Source organism: Eriocheir sinensis, chromosome 6 (genome assembly GCF_024679095.1).
Source record: "Eriocheir sinensis breed Jianghai 21 chromosome 6, ASM2467909v1, whole genome shotgun sequence".
Classification (NCBI taxonomy): Eukaryota; Metazoa; Arthropoda; class Malacostraca; order Decapoda; family Varunidae; genus Eriocheir; species Eriocheir sinensis.
The window spans coordinates 19,439,941-19,461,140 of record NC_066514.1 but is presented as its reverse complement, the minus strand read 5'-3'; the positions used below and the strand labels follow the sequence as shown (position 1 = coordinate 19,461,140).

Below are 21,200 nucleotides of genomic sequence, written 5' to 3'. Positions count from 1 at the left end.
CATTCTCTCTCTCTCTCTCTCTCTCTCTCTCTCTCTCTCTCTCTCTCTCTCTCTCTCTCTCTCTCTCTCTCTCTCTCTCTCTCTCTCTCACACACACACACACACACACACACACACACACACACACACTCTGCACTCTGGGTGCGTCATTGTTAGGCCCGAGGGGAGGGGGGTGCGGCAAGGCTTTATAAGTCGACGCACACTGGTGCCCGCCATTAACCGGGCAGTTCACCAGAGTAGTTCTGCAAGGCATCTTGACTTGCTACCTGTTTTGGGAAAATACTTCACTTGCCAGAAGATCAGAAGTAGGTCTGAATGACAGTTCTGATGTTGCTGAGCGTCGCGGCCATAGCCGTGGTCGTGGCCGCGGTGGAGCCAGCCAGCACTCCCGCCCCTGCGGGCGACACGAGCAATGTGTTTCTTGGTAAGTCCGTTGTGTCCAGTCTCCTCGTCGCCACGGGCTTCAGCGAGGCGTGTGTGGCCGAAGCCCTGGACACCTGTGCACCCGCCTCCGTGCAGCGCCCAACGCCGCCGAACCCGCTGGTGCAGGTAATAGTTTATTCCGCAAAGAAATACAGCTTCTTTCGTGTAATGTAACTATACACCACCAAGTAATGTAACCTGACTACGAAGTAACGTAACTTAATCCAGTCAAATAGTGTAAAGTAAACCCATCAAATATGACGCAGCCAAATCACACATAAAACAATGGCATTAGCGACTGTTACTTTATATTTCCGTTAGTGACCTACTCTCAGTAATAGAACAACCCTTTGGCTGGCCATGCAGGGGGCGAGAGAGCTGCTGCAGGAGGTGCGTCAGGTCGTGAGTCACTACGACAACCGCCCGCGTCACTGCAAGGACCTGCTGGACGGCGGGGACAGCGGCAAGGGCCTTCGCCACCTGGACCCCTTACCTGGGCAGCCCCAACGCCGCGCGGCAGTGTACTGCGACCAAACGACTGACGGAGGGGGCTGGACGGTGTTTCAGAGACGCACCAACTCCACCGTCCGGGAAGAATTCAACCGCAGCTTTGTAGAATATGAATTGGGTTTCGGCCATCTCGAGGGGGAGTTCTGGCTGGGCCTGGACCTGCTGCACGGACTGACATCGGCGGCTCTTCAGGAACTGCGCATCGACATGGCAGATTGGGACGACGTTCGACGGTATGCAAAGTACGGCTTCTTCTACGTCGGCCCTCCAAGCACCAAGTACCGCCTCAGTGTTGGAAGGTGAGACTAGATCTTATGGGAGAGCTTGTAGTTGTAGTAGTAGTGGTAGTAGTAGTAGTAGTAGTAGTAGTAGTGGTAGTAGTAGTAGTAGTAGTAGTAGTAGTAGTAGTAGTAGTAGTAGTAGTAGTAGTAGTAGTAGTAGTAGTAGTAGTAGTAGTAGTAGTAGTAGTGGTAGTAGTAGTAGTAGTAGTAGTAGTGGTAGTAGTAGTAGTAGTAGTAGTAGTAGTGGTAGTAGTAGTGATAGTAGTAGTAGTAGTAACGGTAGTAGTAGTGGTAGCAGTAGTAGTAGTGGTAGTAGTAGTAGTAGTAGTAGTAGTAGTAGTAGTAGTAGTAGTAGTAGTAGTAGTAGTAGTAGTAGTAGTAGTAGTAGTAGTGGTAGTAGTAGTGGTAGTAGTAGTAGTAGTAGTAGTAGTAGTAGTAGTAGTGGTAGTAGTAGTAGTAGTAGTAGTAGTAACAGTAGTAGTAGTAGTAGTAGTTGTAGTAGTTGTAGTAGTAGTAGTAGTAGTAGTAGTAGTAGAGGGAGCTGCTGCACAACCGCCACCTCTATATCCCCCTCAACCGGTACCACCCCCTCCATTGGCACCTCCAATGCTGCCACTACCACCACCACTACCAACATCCCCTCATCACTCTTCCTCTTCGACTGGACAGGGCGCGACGGAGGTCGGGGGAAGCTTTGCTTGGAAGGGGCTAGCGGAGGGGGAAGCAACAAGGTGGGTGGATGACAAATACCTTGAAGTTGTTGTGTGGTCTGCTAGTAATCTTTTTGAACCACCCAGATGTGGAGCCACGACATGTATCATCAAAGAAATTGTCACCCTGTTAAATAACTACATCCAGAACACACCACTGGCGCCCCTATCCCTGAAAATTGTATTCACTCTCCCCATCTCTTCCTCCAAAAAGCACACCCAAAAACCAAACAAGCCGAAAATATCGAGGCATTAAGAAGGTGAGTTGCCTTGTGGCAAACTAACGAGTTAGATGCCCTCCTTGGAGAAGCCAGGGCCATACAGGAGAGGCTCCCCGGACCCCAACGAAACAACACCTTCACAGAAGACAGGGCCCGGAAGTTTGCAGACAAAATGCGACAAGGCAACGTTGCGTCTGCAACACGAGCCTTGTCAGAAAATTCCACACGGGTGTGCTTCCACTCACCAGGGACACGATCAATCAACTCAAGGAAAAACATCCTCCACCGAGTGACCTGAAGGGACTGAGACTGGCAGGATGTCACCAACCACCGAATCCAGTTATATACGAAAGGATAACAGGAGAGATGGTGTGGAAGAAGGCCCTCCAGACTCGTGGCAGCGCGGGGCCCTCAGGACTTGATGCACGGGGATGGCGAAGCTTGCTGAGCAGCTCCAACTTTGGCAATGCAGCTGGTGACTTGCCAATCCAACATGTGGATCAGGGCAGCTTCACCCCCCTCGTCTTCATCACATCCGGCGGGATGGGTCCCAGTGCAGTCCCAATGCTTCTACGTACGCCTCGCGGAACTAATCTCAGAAAAGAAGCATCAGCCAAGGAGCCACGTTGTCGCCTGGATGAGGTGTCGCCTCTCGTTTTCCTTGCTCAGGTCGGCCATCCTATGTCTCAGGGGCACCAGACACTCTGGCCCAAAAGCCACCAACATCTCCAATATGGACTATGAAGCCACAGTGGTGGAGAGCGACATTAGGGTGGGTCGGGAGTGACTTGAGTAGAGAAGGAAAGGGGGATCTGGACATAATAGATGATAGGTGATTTAGTGTTAGGTAGTATTAGTGATATGGTTGGATGCTACAGTCATTAGCGAACAGAGTTGGGGCTAATGACCTCCAAGCTATAGAGCCCTCCATGATTATGTGTCGAGAAAATAAACACGGGTGGAGGTATCATTTATATTGTGTATAAAAAAAAGTAGTAGTAGTAGTAGTAGTAGTAGTAGTGGTAGTAGTAGTAGTTGTAATAATAGTAGTAGCAGTAGTAGTAGCAGTATTATTATTATTATTATTATTATTATTATTATTATTAGTAGTAGTAGTAGTAGTATCAGTAGTAATAGTAGTAGTAGTAATAGTAGTAGTAGTAGTAGTAGTAGTAGTAGTAGTAGTAGTAGTAGTAGTAGTAGTAGTAGTAGTAGTAGTAGTAGTAGTAGTAGTAGAACCAGCAGTAGTAGTAGTAGTAGTAGTAGTAGTAGAACCAGTAGTAGTAGTAGTAGTAGTAGTAGTAGTAGTAGTAGTAATAGTAGTAGTAGTAGTAGTAGTAGTAGTAGTAGTAGTAGTAGTAGTAGTAGTAGTAGAACCAGCAGTAGTAGTAGTAGTAGTAGTAGTAGTAATAGTAATAGTAGTAGTAGTAGTAGTAGTAGTAGTAGTAGCAGCTAGTTTAGTCACCCCTGAACTGGCGGGTATTTATTTTTGGCTCCAAGTGACGTCATCCCGCTGCTCCGCCCCCAAACCGCCTCCTGCGCGTACCGGTCGCAGTTTTGAAGCAGAGTGACTTGACTTGGTACATATAGACTTTGGGTAATAATTTGTGAACATTTTAGGGCTGCTTTCATGTCCTCTCTGTCCACGGGTGAGCACGGTATTCTGGTCTTATTTGTGTCTTATCTGTTTCAGTTACGAATAATTGAGGTATCAGTCATGTGAAGCTAAGTCTATATATACCACGTCAAGTCACTCTGCTTCAAAACTGCGACCGGTACGCGCAGGAGGCGGTTTTGGGGGCGGAGCAGCGGGATGACGTCACTTGGAGCCAAAAAAAAATATCCGCCAGTTCAGGGGTGACTAAAGTTGCGGCCGTGTGTGCACTTTGGATGTGCATGCTTCCTTTCTTTCACAGCGCGTTCAGGCAAGCCACTGATGAAAAAAAATATGTCTTTTTATTGTGGTATTGCGTGACTGTAATTCCCCTACCTACAAACGGGGGTGTGGGGTGTAAGGGAGGGCATGTTGAAGTGATTGATTTAAATTAGTCCGCCTTTCTTCGTTTTCTCTAAATTCCCGTTTCTACATTCTCTAGTTTGGCTCCAAGCAGTGACGTCACGCATAAGCCACGCCTAGGCCGTGTCTCCTCCCACAAAGCTGCGTAGGACTTGGTGTATATAGACTTAGATGTGAAGACTGTAACATCTTTCATGCCGCTGATGCAATATGCAGATTTCCGTCACTCCCACTCGCCTGCATGTTTTGACTTCTAATTCAGTAACTAGTACACGTGAAACAGACCGCTGAAACACTGCCCCAGAAAGTGTTTCCAACAGGGATCAGGTAAAAGTGTTATATTGGGGACATTCTATGTAAATATCCAACAGAGACCGCGATTAGTTTGTTTTGCGAAAATCACTGTTTTATATGAAAAAAGATAATTATGTTTTATGTGCTTTAAATATTTTTCCATCTCTCGTCATAAATGGAGGCAAGCCACAGAATGATTCAGTTAATAACAGCCATAGTTCATAAACACGCAGCGCGCATCTTCCCCCGCGCCTTTGTAGCCATTCAGTCGAGATCTCAAAATATCGAGTTCTTCAGGAATGCCTAAAATATTTTGTTATTTTCAGCACTCATTACCTCAGCCAACGCGTACACACATTTTCTCTCTCTCTCTCTCTCTCTCTCTCTCTCTCTCTATATATATATATATATATATATATATATATATATATATATATATATATATATATATATATATATATATATATATATATATATATATATATATGAATGAATTACAGGTACAGCGGTGACGCAAGGGACTCTTTTGCCCCTCAATCTGGCCGCAGCTTTACCACTCATGATGCCGATAACGACTCATCTTCCGGTAACTGTGCCGTGACGTAAGTTTTGTTCTCAGTCTAAAGCCCCGTTCACACTGTGCCGACTCTGGGCCACGACAACCCAGCGACTTCTGCATTTGACAAGTCGGCTCCCACGCTCCAATATTTTTTTTGGCGTCTTGGTGTTGGCTACCATGATTGCTGAATGTCTGTGAAATTCGGCCAGCTAGCTGGCAGAATGTCTGTGACATGCTGCCCGCTAGTCTCAAGACGAGCCTCAACGGACAATTTTTGAAATGGCGCCATGTCTACGACAACCACGAAGCTGCCGACCGATTGGCCGACAGTCGTAGACGGTCTTAACGACAGTCTTCCAGATTGTCTGTCAACTGGTTGGCCGACCAGCTGGCCGACAGTTGCCAAGGAATTGGCCGACGGTTTTCCTGACCGTCTTCGCGACTGTCTTGGCGACTGTCTTGGCGACTGTCTTGGCGGCAGCCTTGCCGTTCCTTAACCCGGTAGCAGCGACGGGCCAAATTTGTGGCTTTACCGTGTAGCAGCGACGGGCCAAATTTGTGCCATAATTTAAACCCCCCAAAATACATGATTCATAAACTGATCACAAATGCTTTGATATACATTATGAAATGGTTTGTGTGAGGGGTGATTTTTTCTCTTTTTTCGCTTTCGGGGACCATTAAGAAACATGATCAAATACGGAATCGCTCTGTATTCGAGAATGAAATGTATCGTTCCGTTTTGAACCAATACGGAACGGCATTTGTTCTGTAAGGTATTTTGTTATCTGAATGTCAAGCAGATAAAATTCAGTATCTTAAAATTGTAGTGATCGCATTTTTCGGTTAATCACAAAACCAGCCCGTAAAATGTGTCAAAGGTTCGTCCTAAAATACGTGTAAAATACGCGACGTAACGTCCCTCCCTCTTGCCTCCACCAGCAGCGTGCTGCGGCTGTCACTCATTGCATGCTCGAGAAATTTTAGGGTTGCCAGCCGTTCTTTAAATATGGATCCATTCCGTATTTTTTATTTTATTTTTATTTATTTTTTACAACAAAGGAGGCAGCTCAAGGGCACAAAAAAAATAATGAAAAAAGCCCGCTAATCGCTGCTCCCATAAGAATCAGAAGAGGTGGCCAAAAGCATATTCAAATTCGGGAGGAGAGGTGTCCTGATACCCTCCTCTTGAAAGATTTCAAGTCGTAGGCAGGAGGAAATACAGATGAAGGAAGATTGTTCCAGAGTTTACCAGCGTGAGGGATGAAAGAGTGAAGATGCTGGTTAACTCTTGCATAAGGGGTTTGGACAGTATAGGGATGTGCATGAGTAGAAAGTCGTGTGCAGCGGGGCCGCGGGAGGGGGGGAGGCATGCAGTTAGCAAGTTCAGAAGAGCAGTCAGCGTGGAAATATCGATAGAAGATAGAAAGAGAGGCAACATCGCAGCGGAATTTAGGAGGTAGAAGACTATCAGTAGGAGGAGGAGAGCTGATGAGACGAAGAGCCTTAGCCTCCACTCTGTCTAGAAGAGCTGTGTGGGTGGAGCCCCCCCACACGTGAGATGCATACTCCATACGAGGGCGGACAAGGCCCCTGTATATGGATAGCAACTGCGCGGGGGAAAAGACCTGGCGGAGACGATACAGAACGCCCAACCTCGAGGAAGCTGATTTAGCGAGAGAGGAGATATGAAGTTTCCAGTTGAGATTTTGAGTTAAGGATAGACCGAGGATGTTTAGTGTTGAAGAAGGTGACAGCTAAGTGTTGTCGAAGAATAGGGGATAGGTGTTTGGAAGATTGTGTCGAGTTGATAGGTGGAGAAATTGAGTTTTTGAGGCATTGAAGGACACAAGGTCCCTTCTGCCCCAATCGGAAATGATAGCAAGGTCTGAGGTTAAGCGTTCTGCAGCCTCCATTCTGGAGTCGTGTACTTCCTGTTGTGAAGGTCTTCTATTGAAAGAAGTTGAATAATGCAGAGTGGAGTCGTCGGCGTACGAGTGGACAGGACAGTTTGTTATGGAAAGAAGATCATTGATGAATAACAGGAAGAGAGTGGGTGATAGGACAGAGCCCTGTGGAACGCCACTGTTGATAGGTTTAGGGGAAGAGCAGTGACCGTCTACCTCCGCAGAGATAGAACGACCGGAAAGGAAACTGGAGATAAAGGAACAGAGAGAGGGATAGAATCCGAAAGAGGGCAGTTTAGAAAGCAAAAACTGGTGCCAGACTCTACCGAAGGCTTTCGATATGTCTAGCGCAACAGAGAAAGTTTCACCGAAACTGCTAAGAGAGGATGACCAAGAGTCAGTTAAGAGAGCAAGACGATCGCCAGCAGAACGCCCCTTGCGGAATCCATACTGGCGATCAGATAGAAGGTTAGAAGTGGAAAGGTGCTTTTAAATCTTCCGGTTACGGATAGATTCAAAAGCTTTAGATAGACATAAAAGTAAAGCTATAGGGCGGTAGTTTGAGGGATTGGAGCGGTCACCCTTCTTAGGCACAGGCTGTACAAAGGCATACTTCCAGCAGGAAGGAAAGAAAGATGCTGATAGGCAGAGGCGAAAGAGTTTGGCCAGGCAGGGTGTCAGCACGGAAGCACAGTTTTTTAGGACAATAGGAGGCACTCCATCAGGTCTATAAGCCTTCTGAGAGTTGAGGCCAGAGAGGGAATATAAAACATCATTAGGAAGAATCTTAATAACAGGCATAAAGGAGTCAGAGGGGGGATGAGTAGGAGGATATGCCCAGAATCGTCCAAGGTGGAGTTCATACAGAAAGTTTGAGCGAAGAGTTCAGCCTTAGAGATAGATGAGACGGCAGTGCTGCCGTTAGGGTTAAGGAGAGGAGGGAAAGAAGAAGAAGTGATATTGGAGGAGATATTTTTGGCTAGATGCCAGAAGTCACGGGAAGAATTGGAAGAAGCAAGGTGTTGACATTTTCTATTTATAAAAGAAGTTTGGGTAAGTCGGAGAATATATTTGGCCCGATTCCGGGTAGAAATGTATAGATAAAAGTTAGTGGGAGTTCGAAGGCTCTGGAACCTTTTGTGAGCTGCCTCTCTATCTTTAATAGCACGAGAACAAGCATGATTAAACCAAGGCTTTTTAGCATGAGGAGTAGAGAAAGAACGTGGAATGTGTGCCTCCATTCCAGAGACAATCACCTCTGTGATGCGCAGAGCACACACAGAGGGGTCTCTCTCCTGGAAGCAGTAATCATTCCACGGGAAATTGGAAAAGTACATCCTCAGGTCGTCCCACCGAGCTGAAGCAAAATGCCAGAAGCATCGCCTCCTCGGTGGGCCCAGAGGATGTACAGGAGCGATAGGACAGGATACAGAAATAAGGTTATGATCGGAGGAGCCCAACGGAGAGAACAGTTTGACAGAGTAAGCAGAAGGATTAGAGGTAAGGAAGAGGTCTAGAATGTTGGGCCTGTCTCCAAGACGGTCGGGAATACGAGTAGGGTGCTGAACCAACTGCTCTAGGTTGTTGAGGAGAGCAAAGTTGTAGACTTGTTCACCAGGCTGGTCAGAGAAAGAGGGTGAAAGCCAAAGCTGGTGGTGAACATTGAAATCTCCCAAGATGGAGATTTCAGCGAAGGGAGAGTGGGTCAAGATGCACTCCACTTTAGAGTTCAAATAGTCAAAGAGTTTTACATAGTTAGTAGAGTTAGGTGAGAGATAAACAGCACAGATGTATTTAGTTATAGAATGACAATGAAGTCTTAGCCAGATGGTGGAAAATTCAGAAGAGTCAAGGTCGTGGGCACGAGAGCAAGTGATGTCGTTGCGCACGTAGGCGCAACATCCAGCTTTGGATTGAAATTTAGGATATAGATAGTAGGAGGGAACAGAGTAGAGGTTGCTGTCAGTAGCCTCAGAAACCTGTTTCGGTGAGGAAGAGAAGGTGAGGTTTAGAGGAGGAGAGATGGTGTTCCACATAATGAAAATTGGAACGGAGACCGCGAATGTTGCAGAAATTGATAAGGAGGAGGTTCGAGGAGTTATCAGGACACCTCTCAAGTCGGCAGCTAGAAGGGGAGTCCTCCCTGGGGGAATTTATGGCCCTCCCCCCCAGGCGGGGACTCCGAGGCAGTTATTTTTTTCGCCATGTTGAATTTTGAATTTTGGAAAAAGGTGTGTGTGTTTTGTGAATGTAGTGTGGTGTAGAAAGAGAGAGGAACTGTCTTTAGAGAGCATGCTGAACTGCTCTCTGGTGTTGATGAGACAAACGGGAAACGGCTAGTGAGGACATGGGAAGGGTCTTTGAAGGGCTTCAGCACCCTCCTCGCTTCCCATATATCCTCACCGGGAGTAGCTCACGCCCGTTCGGTAGGTGTCTTCCTACCTACTCCTGCTGTTGGAGAGTGAGATGTTGCATTCCACATTTTCTGACCTCAGGGTGGCAACCCTTGTTGTGTCATTCAGCACAAGAGAGATCGAGGCAAAAGGAGTGCGTGCGTACTGTGCGGCTCCCAAGTTTGTGCCAGCGAAACGTAACCATGCCCAGAAGTTGTTATTGTGCTTGTGATTGCAAAATAAAAATATAAATTTCTTGATGGCGGCAGTGTTAGCCAATATTTCTGAGCCGACAGTCGTCACGACCGTCCTTCATTAGCCGAAGATTGTCGTCACGACAGTCCCTCATCATTCTTAAGGAGTCGGCACAGACAACTGTGTTGACAGGAAACGGTAAAAAATTTAAAAATGGCCCCGACAGTCTGCACGACTGTCTCAAGACAAGCCAAGACTGTTGACGACAGTCGTCACGAATGCCTCCGACCTTCCTCAGACCTCAACCGGAAGTGACGGTTGGTCCAGACTCTTGCCGACTCTTGTCGTGAAAGTTTAGCATGGAATACTTTTTTGCGCTAACCCTCACGACTCCAGACTCCCGTCACGACGTCGGCACAGCATTCGGCAACAGTCTAAAGACCTCTTTCAAGACATGCCCGACCCTTTCACCTCGTGTACCCTAAAGTCGTGGGTAATCGTGGCCCAGAGTCGGCAAAGTGTGAACGGGGCTTTATAAGGATGAGTGGCTTGGCTTCCAGAGTTTCAGCAGGTCTCATTATTTAGTTACTTATGTGTGGCTGAAATAAAACCAAGGCTCAGTATTGCTGGATCTGCCCATATGTACACACAGGAACTTGTGATAAAACCATCCTTTCCAAAAAGATGAATGTCACGATCTGATGTAATTAACAACAACAACAAAAAAAAAACATGATCTTTGCAATGCATTTCAAATTAAAAAAGTCTCTGCGAATGCTAAAACCAAGTTCCGTAACTGGGTAAATCTTAAGGCTAGGCTGACCTTTCTGAAACCTTAGTCAACCTTCGTAGAACGATGATAACACTGAATGACTGATCACTTCAGCCATGGTGGTCCGTGGTGGCACGTTAATTGTGGTCCATCCAACCTGAACGGCTTCCAGCACGAGGGGAAACACGTGGGAAACACCGGCATCAACTGGGATACATGGCGAGGGGTGAATTACTCCTTGCGCCAGACCGCCATGATGACCCGACCAGCCTTCTGAACAGTCATCATGATTCTGGGTTCAACGGTTGCCTGGGACACCTATTTTGCTGGACAGTCTTCCAGCGCGGTAGTTTACGATCTTACACACATCAGCAGCATCCTCTTTTTCATCAGGCAACTCAAGGCAGGGCTGCCTGGCGCCTTCGATATGTACAGCCTCAGGCAGGGCCGGCCCGGGGCTGCTGGGGCCCGGACAAGCTGAACTTCGCCTCCCTTACAAGTATAAAACTGTAAATGTAGAATGAAGAGTTTATTACGATGTACAAGCTGAATAAAACAGTTCAAGCACTGCATCAATGTTTCCAATCCTTTCATTACTATAACTAGGAGAGAGAGAGAGAGAGAGAGAGAGAGAGAGAGAGAGAGAGAGAGAGAGAGAGAGAGAGAGAGAGAGAGAGAGAGGCCGTTATGAGTGTATCTGGCAATGCTCACACAGTGTTACAAGCAGGGGAGAGACAGTTCTAAGGGTGCCGTTGATCTTCCAGGTGCCTGTACTATGGCCTCTGTAGAACCTAAGTCTATGTATACCAAGTCAAGTCACTCTGCTCCAAAACTGCGACCGGTACGCGCAGGGGGCGGTTTGGGGGCGGAGCAGCGGGATGACGTCACTTGGAGCCCCCCCCAAAATACCCGCCAGTTCAGGGGTGACTAAAGTTGGGGCCGTGTGTGACTCTCTGGATGTGCATTCTCGCCTCCTTTCACAGCGCGTTCAGGCAAGCCACTGAAGAAGAAAAAATATGTCTTTTTATTGTGCTATTGCGTGACTGTAATTCCAATCCCTACAAACAGCGGAGTGGGGTGTGAGGGAGGGCATATTGAAGTGATTGATTTAAATTAGTCGGCCTTTCTTCGTTTTCTCTAAATCCCTGTTTCTACATTCTCTAGTTTGGGTCCAAGCAGTGACGTCACGCATAAGCCACGCCTCTGCCATGTCTCCTCCCACAAAGCTGCGCAGGACTTGACGTGGTGTATATAGACTTAGTGTAGAACAGTGTAAATTGCTGAGGCCGTAGCACTTGGGCAGTAGGTTACACCCCAGCTGATGGCTTGTAAATAACTCTGTAGCCAAACTCACTGTGGCAGGTGATGAACGCTGGTAAAGGTAGCGTACTGTGTCCATGGAAAGTGAGCTAACCCATTGTCTACGGATTTCCTACAGTCAGACCTCACCAAGCTACAGAAATGGAACAAAAAGTGGCTGCTACAATTCAATGAAGAGAAATATAAAGCACTGCACCTTGGGAGGTATATCCAGCACACCAATACCACATGGGAGACACTCCACTACCCATCACAGAGGCAGAGAAAGACATGGAGTATAGTTGCCAGGCTACCAGTGAAGGGATATCCAGCACACCAATACCACATGGGAAACACACCACTATCCACCACAGAGGCAGAGAAAGACCTGGGAGTGTATGTTACCAGGCTACCAGTGAAGGGATATCCAGCACACCAATACCACATGGGAAACACTCCACTATCCACCACAGAGGGAGAGAAAGACCTGGGAGTGTATGTTACCAGACTACCAGTGAAGGGATATCCAGCACACCAATACCACATGGGAAACACTCCACTATCCACCACAGAGGCAGAGAAAGATCTGGGAGTGTATGTTACCAGACTACCAGTGAAGGGATATCCAGCACAGCAATACCACATGGGAAACACTCCACTATCCACCACAGAGGCAGAGAAAGACCTGGGAGTGTATGTTACCAGGCTACCAGTGAAAGCCAAAAGTATGCGAGAAAATAAAAGGAAAGAAGGAAAGGAGAATTGGAGTGAAGGAGGGAAGGGTTCTTCTTCTTTTTCTTCTTCTTCTTCTTCTTCTTCTTCTTCTTCTTCTTCTTCTTCTTCTTCTTCTTTTTCTTCTTCTTTTTCTTCTTCTTCTTACTATTATTATTATTATTATTATTATTATTAGTAGTAGTAGTAGTAGTAGTAGTAGTAGTAGAACGGCATCACTATTAATATCATTTTCTTCATGATCTCTCTCTCTCTCTCTCTCTTATTCTCTCTCCTCTTTCTCCTTCTCTTCTTCTTCTTCTTCCTCCTCCTCCTCCTCCTCCTCCTCCTCCTCCTCCTCCTCTTCGCTTCCCTACTTCACACCTCCTCCTCCTCCTCCTAATCATCTTCCTCCTCCTCCTCCTCCTAATCATCTTCCTCCTCCTCCTCCTCCCTTCCTACCACCTGCCTCCACTCCTCTCTTCCATATTGTCCTCCTCCTCCTCCTGTGTGTGTGTGTGTGTGTGTGTGTGTGTGAGAGAGAGAGAGAGAGAGAGAGAGAGAGAGAGAGAGAGAGAGAGAGAGAGAGAGAGAGAGAGAGAGAGAGAGAGAGAGAGAGAGAGAGAGAGAGAGAGAGAGAGAGAGAGAGAGAGAGAGAGAGAGAGAGAGAGAGAGAGAGAGAGAGAGAAAGTATGCGAGAGGATAAAAGGAAAGAAGGAAAGGAGTGAAGGAGGGAAGAGTTCTTCTTCTTCTTCTTCTTCTTCTTCTTCTTCTTCTTATTATTATTATTATTATTAGTAGCAGTAGTAGCAGTAGTAGTAGTAGTAGTAGTAGTAGTAGCAGTAGTAGTAGTAGTAGTAGTAGTAGTAGTAGTAGTAGTAGTAGTAGTAGTAGTAGTAGTAGTAGTAGTAGTAGTAGTAGTAGTAGTAGTAGTAGTAGTAGTAGTAGTAGTAGTAGTAGTAGTAGTAGTAGTAGTAGTAGTAGTAGTAGTAGTAGTAGTAGTAGTAGTAGTAGTAGTAGTAGTAGTAGTAGTAGTAGTAGTAGTAGTAGTAGTAGTAGTAGTACTGGTAGTAGTAGTAGTAGTAGTAGTAGTAGTAGTAGTAGTAGTAGTAGTAGTAGAACCATAGAACACTATCAATATCATTTTCTTTATTATTTTTATCATCATAATCATTAGTCAAAGCATCAGGCACTTGTATTACACATCAAGGAAATGAGCTTCAAACGCTGACCACTTGTTTGTTTATTCTTATAATTTCTCAACAGTGAGACTCAATAGTGAGGCCCTCTCTCCCTCCTGCTTCGAGGTGTGAAAGAGTGGGCTGGAACCAAGAAATAACTCTCTCTCTCTCTCTCTCTCTCTCTCTCTCTCTCTCTCTTGTGCGCGAAGCGAATTAACACTAATAAAAACCCACCTTGGTATAATAGCGAAATTAAACAATCAGTCAATGAGAGAAAATTGTTTTACAGGGTAAAGAAAGAACAAAGCACGCCCGAAAATATTAGACTTTATAATGATGCCAGGCGACGAGTAAAAAGATTAGTATGTCAGGCAAAGCGTAGATATGAAGAAAATATTGCAGCCAACTGTAAAAATAATCCGAAATCTTTCTTCAGTTACATAAACAACAGAAAGGCGATCAAAAGTGGTATTGGACCTTTAACAAACAGCGACGGTGCACTAGTGACTGACAGCCAACACATTGCAAACCTCTTAAACAATTACTTTTCCTCGGTGTTTAATACTAACAGTCTTCCTCTCGCTACCACCAACACCAGTACTATTGTAAATCTCGAGCATGCATTGCCTAATTTTGAAATAACAACCGATGAAGTCCTTAAAGCTCTCCATTCACTTAAAACAAATTAAAGTCCCGGACCCGACAAAGTATATCCTATACTGCTTAAAGAAACAAAGAGCGAAATACTCTCCTCCCTCACTACCGTATTCAATATGTCCTTGCGACAAGGCATCGTCCCTTCGGATTGGAAAAAGGCTAACGTGACACCGATTTTTAAGAAAGGAGACAAAAAAATACCAGGTAACTAACGACCCATTAGTAACTTCAATTGTAGGTAAGCTACTCGAGAGCATAATTAGAGACAAAATTGTGAGTTACCTCGAAAGCCACTCATTAATTGGGGATTCACAACATGGCTTCCGTAACAAAAGATTCTGTCTGCCAAACCTACTGACCTTTTATAACGATCTCTTCTCAATTTATGACGTAACCAAATCAGTGGACGTAGTCTATCTTGATTTCCATAAAGCGTTTTATAAAGTCCCACATCATAAATTACTTTATAAATTAAAGCAAATAGGCATTGACGGTCAAGTAAACCAATGGATCGCGAATTGGTTGAGCAACAGACAACAAAGAGTTGTGATTGACGGATTTAACTCAGAGTGGGCGCCGGTCACTAGTGGCGTCCCTCAGGGCTCGGTTCTTGGCCCAGTGCTCTTCATTATTTACATCAACGACGTGGATGTTGGACTCAATAATCGAATTAGTAAATTTGCAGACGACACAAAGATTGGTAACTCGGTTCTCACTGACGAAGACAGGCAAAGCCTCCAAAAGGATTTGCACAAAATTTCAGCTTGGTCGAATAGATGGGAGGTGCCCTTTAACGTAGACAAGTGCCAGGTCCTTCAAGTTGGAACAAAAAATAAGAAGTTCGATTACGAAATACGCGGCGTTAAACTCACAAGCGTTCAATGCGTTAAGGACCTGGGGATTAAAATCGCGTCAAACCTCAAATTCTCACATCAATGCATCGATGCAGCAAATAAAGCGAACAGAATGTTGGGCTTCATTAAAAGAAACTTTTTATTCAAAAATAAAGATATAATACTTCAGCTCTACAATAGTTTAGTCAGACCCCACTTGGAATATGCGGTACAGTTTTGGTCTCCCCACCATGCAAAGGACATTGCTAAACTAGAAGGTGTTCAGCGTCGGGCAACAAAAATGATCCCTTCCTTGCGCAACAAATCCTACGAAGAAAGGCTTTCTACCCTTAACATGTTCTCTCTTGAGAAACGTCGCCTCCGAGGAAAACTGATCGAATGTTTTAAAATACTTAATGGTTTCACGAATGTAGACAGAACAAAATTGTTTATGATCGATGACACTTTGCGAACGAGGAACAATGGCACAAAACTCAGATGTAGACAAGTAAATTCAGACTGCACCAAATTTTTCTTCACCAACGTTGTAGTGCGAGAATGGAATAAGCTCCCACCATCAGTGGTCCAGTGTAACACGATTGACTCCTTTAAAAACAAGCTCGACCGTCACTTCCTTGAACTTACTATTAACTAGAGTAGAAAAGAAACGTTTTGGAGTCTTCTGATTAATGTAAAATCACTTAGGTTTAAGGACAGACCACCTAGTCTGGACCATGGGGTCTGTGTGGTCTGATTTTCTATGTAAATCTCTCTCTCTCTCTCTCTCTCTCTCTCTCTCTCTCTCTCTCTCTCTCTCTCTCTGATCTCCTATTTGGCCTTTGACAATAGATGATATGATGAGCGGAAGCGTCTGAGCATATAGAAGAAGGAAAATATAAAATAAGAAGGAGAAAGATAAGGATAACACAATCAGATCCTCCCCCCCCATACCCCTCCCCCCACAGACCCCCCCCACCCACACACAGCCCGATCCCCTACAGACCCCCCACACACACACACGCACACACTCCCAAACATTCACTCACTCAGAGAGAGAGAGAGAGAGAGAGAGAGAGAGAGAGAGAGAGAGAGAGAGAGAGAGAGAGAAGATTAGACAAGGCCGTATTCTCAAACTTTTCAGCAGACAAGTACCCTTATGTGACAAGGCTTTCGTAGACGTTGTGGGCATTTTCAAGGGTAGTACTTTTTCCTGGCGGTACTGTGGCCCTTCTTCTGTACCGTGAAGGTGGACGAATCCTAATGAAAACCCGCCGTTGAGAACCGCAGATGTAGGCAGTGGCGGCCAAGCATACCCCCCCCCCCCACCCCACCCCAAGGTTCTCATAGATTTTTTCCCCCGTTCCTAACTGATCAATTTAAAACTTTTCCTTTATTTTTGTCGTCATAAACCTGCCAGAAGAATCTCTACAACTTCAAGCGCCTGTCGTAATGGCCATCTGAGGCGAAGGAAAGTTGGAAAGTTTGGTTTAGTCCTCGCAACATCTGTGGTCATATGCCGCAGAGGGACAGGAGGGGAGGGAATTATAGGAGAAGGGAAAGTAGAAAGTTTTGTTTAGTGGGCGCAACATCTGTGGTCATATGCCGGGGAGAGACAGTAGGGGAAGGAATTATAGGGGAAGGGAAAGTTGGAAAGTTTTGTTTAGTGAGCGCAACATCTGTGGTCATATGCCGCAGAGGGACAGTAGGGGAGGGAATTATAGGAGTAGGGAAAGTAGAAAGTTTGGTTTAGTGGGCGCAACATCTGTGGTCATATGCCGCAGAGGGACAGTAGGGGAGGGAATTATAGGAGAAGGGAAAGTAGAAAGTTTTGTTTAGTGGGCGCAACATCTGTGGTCATATGCCGGAGAGGGACAGGAGGGGAAGGAATTATAGGAGTAGGGAAAGTAGAAAGTTTGGTTTAGTGGGCGCAACATCTGTGGTCATATGCCGGAGAGAGACAGGAGGGGAAGGAATTATAGGAGAAGGGAAAGTAGAAAGTTTGGTTTAGTCGGCGCAACATCTGTGGTCATGTGCCGGGGAGAGACAGTAGGGGAAGGAATTATAGGGGAAGGGAAAGTTGGAAAGTTTGGTTTAGTCGGTGCAACATCTGTGGTCATATGCCGGAGATAGACAGAAGGGGAAGGAATTATAGAAGGGAAAGTAGAAAGTTTGGTTTAGTCGGCGCAACATCTGTGGTCATATGCCGGAGATAGACAGAAGGGGAAGGAATTATAGAAGGGAAAGTAGAAAGTTTGGTTTAGTCGGCGCAACATCTGTGGTCATATGCCGGAGATAGACAGGAAGGGAAGGAATTATAGAAGGGAAAGTAGAAAGTTTGGTTTAGTCGGCGCAACATTTGTGGTCATATGCCGGAGAGGGACAGGAGGGGAAGGAATTATAGTAGAAGGGAAAGTAAAAAGTTTCGTTTAGTCGGAGACGGAGCCATAGTTGTGAAAGAGGGTGTTTGTAGGCGTGTGACCTCGTTATTTCTCGGTACAGTACGACGGTCATATGCACCAAGGGGACCAGATATCTAATCCGTCCAGTCCACGCCGCTCTCTCTCTCTCTCTCTCTCTCTCTCTCTCTCTTGTTATAACGACCCAAGATAACCTAATCAGTAGTGTCGCGGTAGGAGAACACCTTGGTTCTTGCGATCATAAATTAGTGCGCGTCGACATTAAAGCTCAATCATCAGTGACTGAAAATAAAGTAAAGGTGCCCAATTTCAAAAGAGCTAACTTCGTAGAAATCCGACAAAAACTAACAGAAATACAACTATCAGATGACGGCAACGTAGAGGAAGCCTGGCTAAGCCTTAAAAATCACTTACTCACTCAGCAGAACACATTCGTCCCCTTGTGCGAGAAGCGAATTAACACTAATAAAAGCCCACCGTGGTTTAATAGCGAAATTAAGCAATCAGTCAATGAGAGAAAATTGTTTTACAGGTTAAAGAAAGAACAAAGCACGCCCGAAAACATTAGACTTTATAATGATGCCAGGCGACGAGTAAAAAGACTAGTAGGTCAGGCAAAGCGTAGATACGAAGAAAATATTGCAGCCAACTGTAAAAATAATCCGAAATCTTTCTTCAGTTACATAAACAACAGAAAGGCGATCAAAAGTGGTATTGGACCTTTAACAAACAGCGACGGTGCACTAGTGACTGACAGCCAACACATTGCAAACCTCTTAAACAATTACTTTTCCTCGGTGTTTAATACTAACAGTCTTCCTCTCGCTACCACCAACACCAGTACTATTGTAAATCTCGAGCATGCATTGCCTAATTTTGAAATAACAACCGATGAAGTCCTTAAAGCTCTCCATTCACTTAAATAAAAGTCCTGGACCTGACAAAGTATATCCAACTCTGCTGAAAGAAACAAAGAGCGAAATACTCTCCTCCCTCACAACCGTATTCAATATGTCCTTGCGACAAGGCATCGTCCCTTCAGATTGGAAAAAGGCTAACGTGACACCGATTTTCAAGAAAGGAGACAAAAAAGTACCAGGTAATTACAGGCCCATTAGTCTAACTTCGGTTGTAGGTAAGCTACTTGAGGGCATAATTAGAGACAAAATTGTGAATTACCTTGAAAGCCACTCATTGATTGGGGACTCACAACATGGCTTCCGAAACAAAAGATCCTGCCTATCAAACCTATTAACCTTTTATAACGACCTCTTCACTGTTTATGACGTAACCAAATCACTGGACGTAGTCTATCTTGATTTCCAGAAAGCGTTTGATAAAGTCCCGCATCATAAATTACTATTCAAATTAAAGCAAATAGGTATTGACGGTCAAGTAAACCAATGGATCGCGAATTGGCTGAGCAACAGACAACAAAGAGTAGTGATTGACGGATTTAACTCAGAGTGGGCGCCTGTCACTAGTGGCGTCCTCAGGGCTCGGTCCTGGCCCAGTGCTCTTCATTATTTACATCAACGACGTGGATGTTGGACTCAAGAACCGCATTAGTAAATTTGCAGACGACACAAAGATTGGCAACTCGGTTCTCACTGACGAAGACAGGCAAAGCCTCCAAGAGGATTTGCACAAAATTTCAGCTTGGTCGGATAGATGGGAGATGCCCTTTAACGTAGACAAGTGCCAGGTCCTTCAAGTTGGAACGAGGAATAAGAAGCTCGAATACGAAATGCGCGGCGTTAAACTCAAAAGCGTTCAATGCGTCAAAGACTTGGGGGTCAAAATCGCGTCAAACCTCAAATTCTCACAGCAATGCATCGATGCAGCAAATAAAGCGAACAGAATGTTGGGCTTCATTAAAAGAAACTTTGTATTCAAGAATAAAGATGTAATACTCCCGCTCTACAACAGTTTAGTCAGACCCCACTTGGAATATGCGGTACAGTTTTGGTCTCCCCACCATGCAAAGGATATTGCTAAATTAGAAGGTGTTCAGCGTCGGGCAACGAAAATGATCCCTTCCTTGCGCAACAAATCCTACGAAGAAAGGCTTTCTACCCTTAACATGTTCTCTCTTGAGAAACGTCGCCTCCGAGGAAAACTGATCGAATGTTTTAAAATACTTAATGGTTTCACGAATGTAGACAGATCAACATTGTTTATGATCGATGACACTTTGCGCACGAGGAACAATGGCGTAAAACTCAGATGTAGACAAGTAAATTCAGACTGCACCAAATTTTTCTTCACCAACGTTGTAGTGCGAGAATGGAATAAGCTTCCACCGTCAGTGGTCCAGTGTAACACGATTGACTCCTTCAAAAATAAGCTCGACCGTCACTTCCTTCAACTTAATATCAACTAGAGTAGAAATGCAACGTTCTGGAGTCTTCTGATTAATGTAAAGTCACTCAGGTTTAAGGACAGACCACCAAGTCTGGACCATGGGGTCTGTGTGGTCTGATTTTCTATGTAAATCTATGTAAATCTCTCTCTCTCTCTCTCTCTCTCTCTCTCTCTCTCTCTCTCTCTCTCTCTGTAGATTCGTGGTGCAGTGGTTAGCACACTTGGCTCACAACCCAGAGAGCCCGGGTTCGATTCCCGGGAGGAGTAGAAAAATTTGGGCGGCTTTTCCGATACCCTACGCCACTGTCCACCCAGCAGTGAATGGGTACCAGATATTAATCGGTGGTTGTGTCCCGTCTCCTGGGGTCTGTTCCCTTCTCCTATAATTCCTTCCCCTTCTATCCCTCTCCGGCATATGAACACAGATGTTGCGCCTTCCCGTTCCTTCCCTTCCCTTCCCTTCCCGTTCCTTCCCTTCCCGTCCCGTCCCTTCCCTTTCCTTCCCTTCCCGTCCCTTCCCTTCCCTTCCAGTCCCTTCCTTTCCCTTCCCTTCCCGTCCCTTCCCTTCCCTTCCCGTTCCGTCCCTTCCCTTCCCTTCCAGTCCCTTCCCGTCCCTTCCCGTCCCTTCCCTTCCCGTCCCTTCCCTTCCCTTCCCGTCCCTTCCCTTCCCTTCCCGTCCCTTCCCTTCCCTTCCCTTCCCGTCCCTTCCCTTCCCTTCCAGTCCCTTCCCTTCCCTTCCCGTCCCTTCCCTTCCCTTCCCTTTCCGTCCCTTCCCTTCCCTTCCTATCCCTTCCCTTCCCTTCCTTTCTCTTCCGTATTAACTCAGGAAACTAATAGCTAGAAATTGACATAAAAAAATATATGGAGAGTAACACAGGGTTGTTTTTATCATTTAAAGGAAACAATATCTAATAGGTGTTTCCATCCACCATTTTGACGCACTTAACATTATAAAAAATAAATGATAATAACGATAATGACGATAAGACAGCCGGAAAAAAATATATTCCAATTGATGACCAGCCACTGCCTCTGTGTTATGTCGGAAAAGTACAAAGATTAGTGTTCCGATATAGCCTATCATTATAGCTACACTCTCTCTCTCTCTCTCTCTCTCTCTCTCTCTCTCTCTCTCTCTCTCTCTGTAGTTGCGCCTACGATGTGTTGTATGGTGACTAATGACTATGATGGTGCCTACGATGTGTTGTATGGTGACTAATGACTATGATGGTGCCTACGATGTGTTGTATGGTGACTAATGACTATGATGGTGCCTACGATGTGTTGTATGGTGACTAATGACTATGATGGTGCCTACGATGTGTTGTATGGTGACAAGTGACTATGATGGTGCCTACGATGTGTTGTATATATGATGGTAGCTGATGACTATGATGGTGCCTACGATGTGTTGTATATATGATGGTAGCTGATGACTATGATGGTGCCTACGATG

The 21,200-nt window shown here is 45.5% G+C and overlaps 1 protein-coding gene across 1 annotated transcript; it reads left to right on the top strand.

Annotated features, from left to right (window-relative positions):
• The first annotated feature begins 226 nt into the window (after positions 1-226).
• On the top strand, positions 227-10,854 carry LOC126986672 (ryncolin-2-like). Its single transcript, XM_050842985.1, has 4 exons — positions 227-549; positions 790-1,232; positions 4,957-5,058; positions 10,397-10,854. The coding sequence occupies exons 1-4, from the start codon at positions 316-318 to the stop codon at positions 10,557-10,559; spliced, it is 942 nt and encodes a 313-aa protein (XP_050698942.1). The 5' UTR covers positions 227-315; the 3' UTR covers positions 10,560-10,854.
• Positions 10,855-21,200: the final 10,346 nt, after the last annotated feature.

Excerpts from the sequence above, each read along its gene's own strand:
- LOC126986672 (XM_050842985.1), top strand. The coding sequence starts at position 316 with ATGACAGTTCTGATGTTGCTGAGCGTCGCGGCCATAGCCGTGGTCGTG. Across the intron at positions 550-789 it reads CGCCGAACCCGCTGGTGCAG|GGGGCGAGAGAGCTGCTGCA; the intron begins GTAATAGTTTAT and ends CTGGCCATGCAG. Across the intron at positions 1,233-4,956 it reads TACCGCCTCAGTGTTGGAAG|GTACAGCGGTGACGCAAGGG; the intron begins GTGAGACTAGAT and ends AATGAATTACAG.